The 16,400-nt window shown below is 38.9% G+C and overlaps 1 protein-coding gene and 2 pseudogenes across 1 annotated transcript in view; 2 read left to right on the top strand and 1 right to left on the bottom strand.

The window, feature by feature from the left end:
• Window positions 1-6,276: 6,276 nt before the first annotated feature.
• On the top strand, window positions 6,277-7,449 carry LOC112859330 (spermine synthase pseudogene; annotated as a pseudogene).
• A 1,538-nt stretch (window positions 7,450-8,987) lies between these two features.
• The window catches only part of TRAM1 (translocation associated membrane protein 1), a 32,854-nt gene continuing 25,441 nt past the window's right edge, over window positions 8,988-16,400 (bottom strand). The window contains exon 11 of the mRNA XM_025922753.2: window positions 8,988-10,559. Coding sequence (XP_025778538.1) covers window positions 10,486-10,559 — 74 coding nt within the window. The 3' untranslated portion in view covers window positions 8,988-10,485. The remainder of the gene's footprint in view (window positions 10,560-16,400) is intronic.
• LOC147572061 (small ribosomal subunit protein eS8 pseudogene) lies at window positions 12,305-12,646 on the top strand (annotated as a pseudogene).

The following is a 16,400-nucleotide window of genomic DNA, read 5'->3' as shown; positions in this document are numbered from 1 at the left end:
AAAAAAATCACTTGCAGTCACAAGAGCTGATATATTCGTAGTTACAGCTGAAACCAGGGGCCTGAGGAAAACCTGTGAATGTTTGCCCAAACTTGGCTCCTCTGGTGGGCCCCGTGCACAGTAGTCCAGGAATGCCCTCACAGGACGCTCAGTGAGGTCAGGGCTGGGGTCAACGTGCCAGCACCCCCACCGCCCTCGCCTGCACTTTTCCAATTTGGATTTTCCGCAGGCTGGGGCAGGGTGGTGAGCTGCAAAACTGCGCTCACAACCTCTCCCCACGTGCTGGGAGAGGTCCAGCATCTGCTGTCCACGTGGGAGCTGAGGCCACACAAGGAGCCCACCAGATCCTTCTAGGCCTTAGGTCCATAAGCGAAAATGAGGCAGAGGGAAACTGGTAACATCCTGTTTGTTCTTCTCTGAGGGCACCGAGACTTCCAAGGAAACAAAGTCGACCAACTCTTTTCAGGCTTTCTTTTTTCTTCTTTGCACCTTTGGACACTGCTGACTATGTCCTCCTGAAGTCCCTTTGCTTGGTTTCCATGGCCTCTGGCATCTCTTCACCTCTTTCCATTCCCCTCTCAGGCTCCCCCAAGGATTTGTCTCTCAATGATTTTTCCTGACACATCCATGTCCCCAAGTTGTGGGCTCAATCTCTTTCAAGCCATAGTAGATTCCTTTTTTCACCGATTTATGGATTCATTCATTCATTCACTCATTCATTCATCATCTTACACTGTACATGAAGCCTGAAGTAAATTCTCATGATTCAAAACTCAACCTTAGGGTCATTTTCTGAAAAAAGCCTTTCAGCAGCCAGATAGTCCGGCTCAAGTTCAGCCTTACATCTGAGGTACCTGGTACTTATCCCTGCTCTAGAACTTTCCCCATTGCTGATATTATTGTCTGGGATGTCTGCTTCTCACACTGGACTGTGAGCCCTTGAAGGTAGGGACTGTGTTCTAGGAATTTCTGCATTCTCATAACATCCAGAAAAAAGTGTATTAGTGTTTATTGAATAAAATAAATAAGCGATTTTACTTTACACGATTAATAATCTACAATTAGAGATAACCTGATCTTTGTGAAACTCTTTGGAAGGAAGAACACTGAAGATCAAATAAAATGGTCGTCTTCCAAGGACAGGCTTGGCTGGAGGAGAGGTGTGTTAGAACATAGTGAAGAACAGGTTCTCGATCAAAGACCTATGTTCAAAGCCCGGCTTTGTCACTTACGAAGTCACTTCATCTTTCTGAGATTCAGTTTCTGTAAAATGGGGCTAAGAATGGTCCATACCTATTCATAGGGTTCCTGTGGAGGATCAAAATGAGGGGGTTGGGAAAGCACTTAAAAATAATAATGGGGGGGTGCCCCCGTTTTTTATATTTAATAATAATGGGGGGTGCCCCTGTTTAGAATATTTAAAATAAATATTCTAAAATTATTTATTTTAGAATCAATAAAGTACAATATTATTGTGCCTTATGGAAAAAAAGATTGTGGAGGATAAAGAATGGACTATGGGAGGGTATTTTGGGGACAGAGGTAGGAGAGGTTGGGCCTTTGCTATAGGAGAATATAAAAATGCAATTGTCTTTTCCCCATCTCTTCCCTTTCAGAAGACACTGGAACCCTACTGCACGTGGGGAAAGATGAAGGTGCAGTGTAATTACTCTAAGCTATCCTGCCAGGAATGGACATGTGGAGAGCTAACGGAGAGTCAGAGCAGAGAAGGAGCCCATCAAAACTAAGCTTCTCTGGAATGAGAATCACTACGTGTAAAAAAATATATCCTACATAACTGATCGCCTCAGGTCTTCAGGCAATTGGTAATATCAGGGAGAAACAAATTTCTAATGCTTTTAAAGCCAAATTCAGATCCATGAGTGAAGTTCCGGACCTACATTCAACTCGGTCTCCCTCCCCAAACCCCCACCCCCACCCCCGCACCATCGGCCATTCTAGCGCATCAAATCACAGTAAGGCACAGGTCTTCTGTTTGGAATTCTGAAGCTCAATGTGTGAAATGTAAGAGTACTATTTTAAATGCAAGTGCAGATCCTGGAAAACAGCTGAAATAATCAATGCAAAAAAAAAAATCACAGGCTGAAAGTCTCTCTTTTAGTAGAGAATTTGCGACATTAGGTTTAAAAAAAAAAAGGGAACAAATGTCAAGGGCGGCTGGGTTAATGAGTACAGAGAGTACAGCTGCTCTTACCTCTGGAGACGAGATCGCTGACGTGGATGGAGCGAGAGCGGAAAATGAGGGTGGTGATTGCAGCAGCCCCTAACGGGCACTTGCTCCACATCAATAGATAATGGGGTGTGATTGGCACCGCCTGCCGAACTGGAGATGCTGGGCTGTAATTAGGATGTTGGCTCTCATCAAAATACAGTAAAACAAGGAGAGCAGTGATTACTCAAACCTGAAGCTATAGTCTACAAGATGGCTTGCTTTTTAAATTCTCTATTGTTTCAGCGTTCATAAAAGAACAAAAAACCCCCGCAGACCGTACAAAATTCAGATGCCATCTAATAGAATACATGAGACGAGCCTGAGCTTTCTGTACAACGGCCAGTGTTTAGAGATGTGCTCTGTAAATTGCAATGAGAAGCACTGTAGAGCATTTCTCTTCAGAAAGAGATTCCGCTTTGCTACCTGGCCATCTCTCCATCTTCATTTTATGCCGCTGGTATTATTGTGTCTGCTCCGAAGCAGAATTGACCCACCATAGGGTAATAACAACAGGGAAAGGACTTCTGGGTGTAAACCTTGGCTTTGGATTCACTGAGGGCAGTTAACGTAAGTTCTCTTTGAAGATCAAGTTGAAGGAAGCCTTGCTTGCTTTCTTTTGAAATGTTCAAAGCTTCTTATGTGTGTTGGGATTTACGCATATCGGTCTTCTGACATTCCTCGTAGTCTTCTAGGCCTTAATCCTACAGAATGGAATTCACTTTTTAAAAACCACACTTATGGGGCACCTGGGTGGCTCAGTCGGTTAAGCATCCGACTTCAGCTCAGGTCATGATCTCACGGTCCGTGAGTTTGAGCCCTGCATCAGGCTCTGTGCTGGCAGCTCAGGGCCTGGAGCCTGCTTCAGATTCTGTGTCTCCCTCTCTCTCTGACCCTCCCCCATTCATGCTCTCTCTCTGTCTCAAAAATAAATAAACATTAAAAAATAAAAAATAAAAAAAAATAAAAACCACGTTTGGGGGAGCCTGGGTGGCTCAGTTGGTTGAGCATCCGACTCCTGGTTTCGGCTCAGGTCCTGATCTCATAGTTGTGACAGCGCAGAGCCTGCTTGGGATTCTCTCTCCCTCTCCCTCTGCCCCTCCCCTGCTCGTGTGCATGTGCACACACATACTCTCTCAAAACAAACCAAAAAACCACATTTAATTTTTTCTTCTTCATATACTTATTTACAGTATAGACATTTTCCCCTTCTGACCCAAGTTACACATAACCTGTATCTTATTATTTTGTTTGTTTGTTGTGAATGAAATCAGCAAAAAAGAGAAAAGGGCCACCCTGGTTAGGAGGTCACGACTAACCTAAATTAGTCTTGTAAAATAGCATTTAAAAAAGTATTCTCTAATCGTTCTCATAAAATAGTTTCTCATAGTTGATGAAGGAAAAAAGGATTAGTCCAGAAGTTAATCAGCAAGGACACCATAAAGTAGCGACCTTAGTCTTCAGAGTTTAGTCCATTTCATGCATTATCCACACTTTTATGTATATCCCACACACACCATTACGGCCGGGCCTTCCGTCCACTTGTGGAATTGTAATTTGTAGGACATTTTTTTGAGATTAGTTCAAGTGTATTGATAAATATTGCTTGTAATACATGTTTTTCCTTATCCCAGGTAAATATTCTCATTTCCCTGATGGAGTTTGATTCTTCCCAGTAGAAGGTAAGGCAACTCCAAGCAACTAAAAATTTTCTAGAAGTTGTACACACCATTGAAGTGAAACTATGATTTCATAAACCCTAGGTATCTGATTTAAAACTCATTCTTGGGGCACCTGGGTGGCTCAGTCGGTTAAGCATCCAACTTTGACTCAGGTCATGACCTCACAGTTCGTGGGTTCAAGCCCTGCGTTGGGCTCTGTGCTGACAGCTCAGAGCCTGGAGCCTGCTTCGGGTTCTGTGTCTCCTTTGCTCTTTGCCCTTCCCCTGCTCACACATTATCTCTCTCTCCCTCTCTCAAAAATAAACATTAAAAAAATTAAAAAAAATCATTCTTGGAGTGCCTGGGTGGCTCAGTTGGTTAGGCTTCCAACTCTTGGTTTCAGCTCTGGTCATGATTCTAGGGTCATGGGATAAGCCCTGCATCCAACTTCACCCTGAGCGTGGAGTCTGCTTAAGATTCTGTCTCTCTCTGCCCCTCTCCCTCACTTATGCTCTCTCTCTCAAATAAAAAATAAATAAAATAAAATAAAGTAAAATAAATCATTCTTTAGAAACTATATAAGCTATTTATGGCTTTTATAATTGTGGTATCATAGGGGCACCTGGGTGGCTCAGTCGGTGAAGCATCCAACTTGATTTCTGCTCAGGTAGTGATCTCAGGGGTATGAGATTGAGCCTTTCCTAGGGCTCCTTGTTGAGTGTGGAGCCTGCTTAAGATTCTGTCTCTCCCTCTCTCCCTCTGCCACCCCCCTCCCCCCCGCTCATGTGCACACACTTTCTCTCTCTAAAAAAATTCATAAACATATAATTATGGTATCACATAAGTATAAATGCTTCAGTACAGACTTGGATGTTTGATTTATGAACTTTTGTGCTAGATAAGCATGCTTGCAGTCTTGTGATGATTAAATGACCGTAATGTTGGCCTGAGCATCTCATGCAACTTTATTGGCCTGCCTGCTCAAGGGTATGTGCATTCGAGAACAGGACTGCTCTATAACCTTGTATAATGAATCATATATGGAGAAGTAGTAACAACTAAACTTACTTAATAGTATTAATCATTCCTTTACTGTGTTTGTCACAATGTTGTGAGCCTACAACTAACATCTAGTGAACATTAGGCATGGAGGAACGCAGTTTATGCGCATTATCTTAGTCTGCAGAACTACCTTGTGGGGTAGGCGCCATTACGTATCTCAGGAAACTGAGGCACAGACATTAGGCCACACAGAGCTATCAGTGGAGAAGTCAAGATTTGGACTCTGGTCTGCTAGTCTAACCATTTTGTGCCTGTTAATGTTAACAGAAGTCAACAAGGTTATTTATCACTTGAATTGGTTGACGTGTGAATCTTCACAAGAGACTATGTTTTTTTTCTTTGGCTCACTTAACCTCAAAGTTACTAATAGTTATGCATGAGACTATGTGATGGGCCTAAACCTCTTAACTGCTTTTTTCTGATTTGCTTGCTTTCAGGACACCCAAATGTTTGATTTCAGCCTTAAGCCAACAAAGTATTTTCACTGAAAATAGTTAGACAAATTGGCTTAGCCTCTTCCCGAATGGTGTTGAATAAAGCTGGTTAATTTTGTAAAGCAAATCATGCTTAAACCCAGGACTGGTTTGTTTTTGTAAATAATGCCTCATTTCATCCTAGTTAGTGGATTGGGCTTCCAATGCAGTCTAACCCCATTCATTCCCTTCCCATGTCCTGGGTTACTAATCTTTCATTCTTGCAACAAATACTTGCTAATGCCTGCTTTGAAATTCCCAAACCTGTCTTGTGTTGAAGTTTTATAGTTGATGATTAACTGAATCACCTATCACATCAAGGGTGATCTTTGGGGAGAACCATCTGTTTGAGCATTTCCCTGGAATTTCCCCAGGATTACTTTTGAAGCCATTCCTCTATTTTCTCATTTTCATAAAAACATTTAAAATGTTTTTATTTTTGAGGAGCACAAGCAGGTAAGGGGCAGAGAGAGAGGGACAGAGGATCTGAATCGGGCTCTGTGCTGACAGCAGCGAGCCTGATGCGCAGCTTGGACTCACAAACTGCGCGATCATAATCTGAGCTGAAGTCCACACGCTTAACCGACTGAGCCACCCAGGTGCCTCTTGAAGCCGCTCCTTTAAAAATGCAAACCAGGGGTGCCTGGGTGGCTCTGCGGTTAAGTCTCTGACTTGGGCTCAGGTCATGATCTCACAGTTTGTGAGTTCGTGACCCGTGTCAGGTCAGGAGCCTGCTTTGGATTCTGTGTCTCCCCCTTCTCTGCCCCTCCCCTGCTCGCACTCTGTCTCTATCTCTCAAGAATAAACGTTAAGAACATTTTTGTAAAATGCAAACCAGTGGGCCCTCCCTGCAGGCCGCAGCCTGACAGGCTGAGCAGCCCCCCAGGCTCCTGACGCCTCCTCCCTCAGGTGTGGCACAGGGCCTCGCCTCACTATGCCAACAGCGGGGCACAGCGCGCTCACCTTCATGCTCGGCGCCAAAGCTGATGGTGAGACTGTTCTAAAAGGCCTCCAGTCCATTTTCCAGGAGCAAGCGATGACAGAGTTGGTGCACAACTGGCAAGACCACAGTTATTTAGCGGCCTTCGTAAACCAAAAAGGCAGCTTTGCCAATTTGAGAATTCACCCACATGGATTGGTATTGTTGGCACTTCAGAGTTATGATGGTGATTCGCAAGGCCAAGTTGAGTCTTTTGAAAAAGTAGAAGAGAGAATGGAAGAAGAACTGAAGCGATGACCACCCATGGACAGATAGTGGCCCACTGCTGATGGCTGCCTGGTTGAGTATGACACAGAGGTGCCTGGTGTAATGAAGATTCACCTTTCAGAACATTACAATTCTACACTCAAAGAAATTTGGAAATATTCTCATCCTTAAGTGGGGGTGTTAACCTGGCAGAGGGTGATTTAGGTATATCCAAACCATCGTGGGCAGTGGAAAAGACTACAGTGGCACTGATTCTAGGGGGTGGAGATGGGGACATATGTGAAATAGTCAAACTGAAACCAGTGATGGTCCCTATGGTAGAGATTGACCAAATGGTGATTGATGAATGTAAGAAATGCATGTGAAAAACATGAGGCGTCACCTTAGACAAAACTTGAAAGAGCCTACTTTCAGGTTCTAATAGAAGACTCTATCCCAGTACTGAAGAGATACACCAAAGAGAGTTTATGTGATTCATGATTTGACAGCTGTTCCAATCTCCACATCTCCGGAAGGTTCCACATGGGAGTTTCTCAGGCTAATTCTTGAACTCTCAATGAAAGTACTGGAACAGGATAGGAAATATTTTACACATGGTAACTGTCAATTTGACAGAAGCACTGTCAACTCCATGATCAGCTCGGGAGGCTGTACTGTCCTATGGAATTCTAAGGGATCATCGATGTTCTTTCACACTTGGAATTGTGGGTATTTACACTGTTTGGTAGAAAGAACCTTGAAGACCAGTATCCCCTAATCATGCATGCTGCAAAAAGCCTTCCTGACCTTCTTATGCTGTATACGACATCAAAATGAGTCAGGCAACAGTGAATTCTTTCAAGTTTTCTTTTTTTTTTTCTAATTCTTATTTTTAATTAAAAAAAAGTAAATGGGGGCACCCGGGTGGCTCTGCCGGTTAATCGCCGACTTCGGCTCAGGTCATGATCTCACGGTTTATGAGTTCGAGCCCCGCATGGGGCTCTGTGCTGACAGCTCAGAGCCTGGAACCTGCTTCAGATTCCGTGTCTCCCTTTCTCTGCCCCTCCCCTGCTCGTGCTCTCTCAAAAGTAAATAAACATTAAAAAAAAAAAAAAAAAACTAAATGGAAAAAGTATATTTGGATGGGCTAGGGTGTTTCTTCTTTTTTTAAAGTCAGCTTAAGGATGAACAGACAGCACAGCGATGGCTAAATGCACTTAACCCCTAGAATGTGACTTTTGTTACTTTTTTTGTGTGTGGGCTTTTCGTTTCTGTTGTGATCATCAAGATCACAATGATTGAATTTAGTTGTTTGGAGGAATGAACATCACTGTTTTGGTCTGGAGGGAAGTTCTTGATGGTGCTTCTTTCTCCCCAAATTGACTTATTAGATATTGAAATTTGGTGCTTGTAAGAGTTAAGAAAAAATGAATGGCAACGTTTCAGAGAAAAGTATAAATTAGAAAAAAAAAAAAGGAAACTATCAATGTTAACTATCACTTCTTGAAAACAATTCTTACTGTTTTATGTAGACAGGCAGAATTAGTTTTCAGTGAAAACATTTGGGAACACCTTGTAGACACAGGGTGTCATTGGATATTGCTAACAAAATGTGCCACAAAAAATTTCTCATTTCTTCATCTATACAAGCTTTGTTCTGGGATTAGTTCTGGTTTTGACTGTGCAGAATTACTGAATTTTAGAAGAATGCAGTTAATACTTTTGTTCCAGAATAGTCCACCTGGACCACCCACAACCATATTCTAAAATCAAGCAAGCAAAAAGGCATTTTACAGAGGCAAAGACTGAATCCCAAAATGGTAAAGCAACTAGTTCAAGGTTACTCAATGAATCTGACAGCTGGCGGTCCTGCATGCTTCCCATCAGGCTTCAAAGCTGACCTGAGGCCAGGTGACAATGTCATATTCTGCCATGACCTGGAGGCCAGTAAAGAAAGACTTTCTTGAGAGCATTTGGGACAAGGGGGTCTAGAGCTTATATAATTCACAAATACACTTGGGTATTTATGTGTGTCTGTGAAGTTTTAGCTACATACAAAGGATTTACACTACATATTATATCCCCATTGCAGATATTCTTGGTGCATCAGCATATTGGCATATAAAGGGGTGAAAAGTTCTGTAGTAAAGAAACACCTTTTAACTCAGCAGTCTCTGAATTTATTGACCATTTGTTTCCCTCAGTAGCTCGCATAAATTGTATGAAACTAATCACCTTTTTTTGCATAAAAGTTTTTTGGGAAAGGCTATTCTGAATGTCTGTGAAGAGTTTACTGTTTAAACATGGTACATTTAAATGAGATTATATACTAAAAGCATAAAACTTGCTAATAAAGAAAATGTCCAGGATACAGCTTGTGAAAGTAAAAATTTTATTTTGATTGATTTCTCAATGTATATAGTTCAATATAATGCCAGTTTTTAATGGCAAAAATTTGGTTCCACTGAAACTCCATGATGCTACAGAGAGCTACTACTTTTTCCAGGAAGTAAACAGCTGGAAATAGAAAGCAAAACTTTCTAGCAGCATGGCAACTTATTAAGCTGCAGACCTAACAAGCCTGCAACTTATATACTAAAAATGGCACAAACATGAGCTGGTGACAAAAGTGAGAAATGGAGAACAAGATGTGAACACCAAAAGGAGCAGTATAGGTCCTGTGAAGACAACAAAAAACCAAATATAGCTGTAAGAATTTTTAAGGATAATTATAGAAAAGGGAACCAAATGTTTTACTCAAATGTTTTTTAGAGCCTTTCTTTAGAGATACAAATATATATATATATATTTATCCAAAAATATGTTTTATACAGATAAATGCTTCTCAATTAAAGATGGGACCAAAGCTATAGTTATAACATAAAGCACTGGCTTTTATAAGACTATTTATCCAACTCAATTTTTGATTTCTTTAAGATTAGCGCAGTGTTTTCCAAATATAATTACCCAACATTCTTTTTATAGATATGAATCAAAGTAGGCATTATTTTTAAAAAGGGTTTGTAGGTTAAACAGTATTTTTCTAAGATGCTGTGCATATAGAACTTATAACAAGCCCCATTAAGAATCATTATTAACAAACATATCAAAAAGGGCTATAGTCAACTTTGCTTCTTTATAGTAAATATTTAATTTTCTGATTTCCAGTTTATAAGTGTTGAAAATGCACAAGAAAGATTTTTCTTCACATGTAGTTTTATGTTCATATATTTTGATTCAATACATACGGCAATAAATCTCCACACATCGTAACCAATAGTATGTTTTCTTTTAAATGGGGATGTGACATTAACAACCGTTACCTATATAATAAAGCACACAATTATTTTAGCGAATTTACAAATCTTTTTCCCCAGGTGTAAAGACTACAAAAATTCCTAAAAATTAGAGGATACTTGAAAACATATTAAAGTTTGACTTCCAACTTTATAGTATTTCCATTTTACCCTGAAAGATAACTTAAAAAATATGACCTTGCTGGAAGAGGCCATCTTGCTAATATAAAAAATTGGTGACAGCAAGAAATTTTATCACTGATATGTAGAATTTTTGTAAATAGTTATCTCTCCAAATCATTAGAAAAACGTTCAAAGATAAAAAACAAAATAAAATATGGTGGTGGTCCCTAAACTATTTTGAAGGCAGGTAGCTTAGTCTAAGCTAAATATTTTTTTCACTCATAGTAATCATCCTTCCCTCAAATGCCCTTTAAAAAAATGCATGAAACAGTACAATAGCAAGAATCAAAGAGCACAAACTGTATTTTCAAGGACAGAAAAAAATCTCTAGTGCTGAAAGATATAGTAAAAAGCAGATTTCTTTGGGGACATTAATCAATTAGATTATAATTCATTATGAAGATTTCTCTTTTCTATTACGGGGAGAGTCTGCTCCATTTGAAGTTACTGTTCCATTTACACCATTTTCTGAAAAGAGAAAAGAATCAGGGTTACTCTCTTTTCTAAAGAAATGCAAAGAATATCATCTTTATTCATAAAAGTACCTTCAGAAAAGGAAATTTAAAACCTCGTGTGTATCCGTTTGTCCTTATGTAAAACTTAGTGGTAATTAATTTTTAATAGTATTTAACCAATCATAAAACCTGGTAACATGTAACACAATGAACCAAAAGTAGCAAATTAAAAAAAAAAAAACTATAATATGTCAATTGTATCTCAAAAAATATAAATTAGAAAAAGGCAATTACTATATGTAAATTTATAATTTATAAAAAATTTTAAAAAAGTGACAGAAAACAAAAAATTCTAAAATCAATTACAAGAATTTTAAAATAGTAGTCTTAAGAGCAGTACTTTTGATAGAAATAAAGAACCTTTTCACATTTGTCTGCAAAGTTCTTAGGGATATGTTTCTTTACAATACACAGAGTCGGTATTTAGGATAACTGTTATGTTTAGGAGTGTACTATGGCTGCCTTCTTCTTCAAGTTATGATGGATATATATATATATACGTATGCATGTATGTATGTATGTATGTATGTGTGTGTGTATGTGTGTGTATATAACTAATGTCAGACTCATCTCTCCAAAAAGATCCATAAAAGTTGGAATACATGGGAATGCAAGCTGGTGCAGCCATTCTGAAAAACAATATGGAGGTTCCTCAAAAAACTAAAAATAGAACTACCCTACGACCCAGCAATTGCACTAGTAGGCATTTATCCACGAGATACAGGTGTGCTGTTTCGAAGGGACACATGCACCCCCATCTTTATAGCAGCACTATCAACAATAGCCAAAGGATGGAAAGAGCCCAAATGTCCATCGATGGATGAATGGATAAAGAAGATGTGGTATGTATAGACAATGGAGTCTTACTCGGCAATCAGAAAGAATGAAATCTTGCCATTTGCAACTACGTGGATGGAACTGGAGGGTATTATGCTAGGTGAAATTAGCCAGAGAAAGACAAACATCATATGACTTCACTCATATGAGGGCTTTAAGAGATAAAATAGATGAACTAAGGGAAGGGAAACCAAATAAAAACAGGGAGGGGGACAAAACAGAAGAGACCCATAAATATGGAGAACAAACTGAGGGTTACTGGAGGGGTTATGGGAGGGGGGGATGGGCTAAATGGGTAAGGGGCACTAAGGAATCTACTCCTGAAATCATTGTTGCACTATATGCTAATTAATTTGGATGTAAATTAAAAAAATAAAATTAAAAAAAAAGTTGGAATACAAAACTTGGCTGTTTGAAGACAATGAAAAAAAATACAAACAAGGCAGCTCTGTGTATTTCTCCCAATTACTGAACACGCATGCACAAAGCAAGACTCAGAGAAGTCCAGCAGAGAGCACTTCCTTTGCAAGTACAAGAGAGCTGATTACTCTATAATAACAGGAAGAAAAAAATTTGAATTCAGAATCTGTCAGAGAAGACAGATTGTACAAATAGTTGTTGATGTCCTAGGAATGAGGGCAAACTGGAAATGGATACTGTGACAGGATAGAATGATCTACCCATATTCAACCCAGTGCCTCTATACACACATCTAGAGCCTACACACATTGTTATATAAAATGTCCAGTATTCAATTAAAAATTACCAGCCATCAGAAAGCAAGACCAAATGACTAAAAACCAAGAGAAAAAAAGTATGTATCAGAAATAGATCTTCGTTCTTTTCAGCCAGCACCAGGTGATGGGCATCTCACGGGACAACTGGCACAAGCCCTGCAAAACCAGGGGCAAGAGAAAGCTCTTCCACAAGAAGCAGAAGTATGAGCTGGGATGCTCTGCCCCATACACACAGTCCCAATCTGGGGAGGCAATAAGAAGTACTGTGCCTTGAGGCTGGATGTGGGGAACTTCTCCTGGGGCTCTGAGTGGAATTACTGACACTGTCTACAATGCATCCAACAGTGAACTAGTCCACACCAAGATACTAGTGAGGAATTGTACTGTGTTCAATGACAGCACACCATGCTGACAACAGTATGAGTCCCACTATGGGCTGCAAGCAGGGAGCCAAGTTGATTCCTAAGGAGGAAGAGATTTTTTTTTTTTTTAATTTTTTTTTTTCAATGTTTTTAATTTATTTTTGGGACAGAGAGAGACAGAGCATGAACGGGGGAGGGGCAGAGAGAGAGGGAGACACAGAATCGGAAACAGGCTCCAGACTCTGAGCCATCAGCCCAGAGCCGGACGCGGGGCTCGAACTCACGGACCGCGAGATCGTGACCTGGCTGAAGTCGGACGCTTAACCGACTGCGCCACCCAGGCGCCCCTGGAGGAAGAGATTTTAAACAAAAAAGAATCAAAGAAATTTCAGAAGAAATGTAACGACAGGAAAAAGAATGCCATAATCAGCAGTCTTTAGGAGGAACAGTTCCATCAGGGCAAGCTTCTTGTGTGCATTGCTTGAAGACCAGGTCAGTATGGCTGAGCAGATTGCTATGTGCTAGAGTGCAAGAAGCTGGAATTCTATTTGAGGAAAATCAAGGCCCAGAAAGAAAGAAATGAAAATATGGAGAATTTCACCAGAGAACTAAAATCTTTAATCCTAGAACGGGAAAATACAGTAACTGAAAATGCAGACTTAACAAATGAACAGCAGATTAGGCACAACAGAAGAGACCAGTGAACCAGAAAAAATACTCAGACTGAAACTCAAAGAAAAGGGATGAAAAATGCAGAAAGTATGAAAAGATGTAAGAGACAGGGGAAGGGGATTTAACACATATTACTGGAGTTCCAAAAGGACAAGAGAGAGAATGGGACAGAAGAATATTTGAAGAAATTATGGTCAAGAACTCTCCAAAAATGTAAAAGAAGCTAAGCCACGACTCAGGAAACTCTATAGACAGAATGCAGGATAAATACAAAGACAACCACACCCAGGGACATCACAGTATAACTGCCAAAAAACAAAGACAATAATTATCACACTGGATGAAAATAAATCCAATTATATGTGTTTACAAGAGACACAATTTATATTTAATAACAAAGAAAGGTTTAAAGTAGAAAAAATATAGAAAAAGATACACCTCAACATTTTACCAAAAGAAAGTTGGTGTAGCAGGGTGCCTGGGTGGCTCAGTCAATTAAGCGTCTGAATCTTGATTTTGGCTTAGGTCATGATCTCATGGTTTGTGAGTTCGAGCCCTGTGTCTTTCCCACACTGTCCGGCAGATTCTCTCTCTCTCTCTCTCTCCCTTTCTCTCTGCCCCTCCCTCACTCTCTCTCCCTCAAAATAAATAAACATAAAAAAAAAAACTGTTGTAGCTATAGTAAATTCAGACATTTACTAGAGATGAAGGTGGACATTCATTAAGAGAAAAGGACATATTCAATAGGAATTTAGAACAACCCTAAATTTTGATGTACCTACATCTTCAAAATATTTAAAGCAAAAACTTATAAGCTACAAGGAGAAGTGGTCAATATCTCCTGTAATAACTGACTGAACAAACAGAACTCCTTCCACCAAAACAGTAGAGATATAAAAGACTGAACAATACAGTAACAAATCTGACCTGATATATAATGGAATACCCAACAAATATGGAAAACACACTCTTTTGAAGTATAAATGGAACATTTACCAAAACTGAACACATGCTGAGCCATAATGAAAGTCTCAATAAACTCCAAAGAACTGAAATCATTCAGAACATGTTCTTAAACAATAACAGAATTAAGCTAGAAATGAGTAACAACAACAACAAAACCACTAGAAAATGCCCAAGTAGATGTTAATTAAACAATGTACTAATAAGTAATGCATGGGTCAAAGAAGAAACCAGATTGGAATTATAATATCCTGAACTGAATGATAATGAAAAAGACATATCAAAATTTGTAAAATGCAGCTAAAGCAGTGCTGAAAGGGAAAGTCTGCCCTTAATTGCAAGTAATTCACAAGATGGGTGGAAAATCAATGATATAAAAATTCATTTCAAGAAGGTAAACCACAAATAACAAAACAGCAAATCAAGCCCCAAAAAGGGAAATGAGAACAGAAATCAATGATATGACTATGAAAATCAATAAAATCCCCCACAAATGTTGGTTCTTGGCTAATGAAAAAAAAAAAGAGATAAAGGCATAAATTACTAACATAGGGAATAAGATACCACTGTTGTACACAAATTAATAAAAGAATATTATGAATAATTTTACCAATATAACTGCAATGGACAAATTCCTTGAAAACACAACTTACCAAAAGAGACACAATAAGGAATAAAATATCTGAATAATCCTATTATCTATTAAATAATGTAAATATCCTCCCCTAGAGAAGATTCTAGGTTACATGGCTTCACTGATGGATTCTTCCAAACATTTAAGTACGAAACAATGCTTGAAATCACACAAAGGATAAAGCTATTAATGGTTTGTTTATTTATTTTTGAGAGAGACAGTGTGAGTGGAGGAGGGGCAGAAAGAGATGGACACCAAGGATTCCAAGCAGGCTCCGCACCGTCAGCACAGAGCCTGATGTGGGGCTCAAACCCACAAAACCACAAGATCATGACCTGAGCAGAAACCAAGAGCTGGACACTTAACCACTGAGCCACCCAGGTGCCCCTCAATAGTTTTTATAAAGCCATCATCACCCTGATACCAAGATCTGACAAAAATATTACAAAAACAAGAAGAAAAACAGATTAATTAGAGGCCAATCTTTTGTGAATACAGATGCAAAAATTCTAAAAAAATACTGAAAACACCAATCTACTAAAAGTGATGCATTAATCATCATCACCTTTATGCCATAAATGCAAGACTGGTTTTACATCTGAAAACAAGTATTTTACAAAAAAATACCCATCAATATCCTTTATGAATATAGATATAAAAATGCTCAATAAAATACTAGCAAACCAAATCAAACAACATCTTAAAGAGGATTATATACCATGACCAAATGGGATTTATCCCAGGAATGCACTGTTGGCTTAACATTCAAAAATCAATTAATAGGAATACATGATATCAAAAAAATGGACAAAAACCATCTGATGATCTCAGTAGTAGATGTAGAAAAAGCAAGTGACAAAATATAACATTCTTTCATAATGAAAATACTAACAAACGAGAAATAGAAGGGAACTTCCTCATGCTGCTAAAGACATTTAGGAAAACCCATAGGTAATAACATCATACTTAATGTGAAAAGACTAGATGCCTTCCTGATAAAATCAGTAACAAGGTAAGAATGTCTGCTCTCACTACTTCTATTCAAAATTATTCTGGAGGTTCTAGGCAGGGCAATATGGCAAGAAAATGAAATAAAAATCATACAGATTTGACAAGAAGAAGTGAAGCCATTTCTATTTGCAGATGACATGATCCTACATACTGAAAATGGCAAGGAATCCACACAAAACTTCACTAGTCAATAATAAACCTAAAAAATTCAGCAATGTTGCAGGATAAAAGATAAATATGGAAAAATCAATTCCATACTGGCAATGATTAACACAAAAATGAAATTAAGAAGACAATTCTATTTACAGTATCATCAAAAAGAATAAAATATTGAGGAATAAAAAGAAATGCAAGACTTACATACTGATAACTATAAAATTTAATTGAAAGAAATGAAAGAAGACCCAAATAAATGGAAAGACATCCATGTTCATACTTCCCAAGTAAATCTATACAGAGTCAAAGTAATCCACATCAAAAGCCCAGCTGGCTTTTTTGCAGAAATTGACAAGCTGATCCTAACATTCATATGGAGGGGTGCCTGGCTGGTTCAGTCATTAGAGAATGTGACTCTTTGT

The sequence above is a fragment of the Puma concolor genome, chromosome F2 (genome assembly GCF_028749965.1).
Source record: "Puma concolor isolate L17-30 chromosome F2, mPumCon1.1.hap2, whole genome shotgun sequence".
Lineage (NCBI taxonomy): Eukaryota > Metazoa > Chordata > Mammalia > Carnivora > Felidae > Puma > Puma concolor.
The sequence above is the reverse complement of the archived record's forward strand: the minus strand, read 5'-3'. Positions and strand labels throughout refer to the sequence as shown.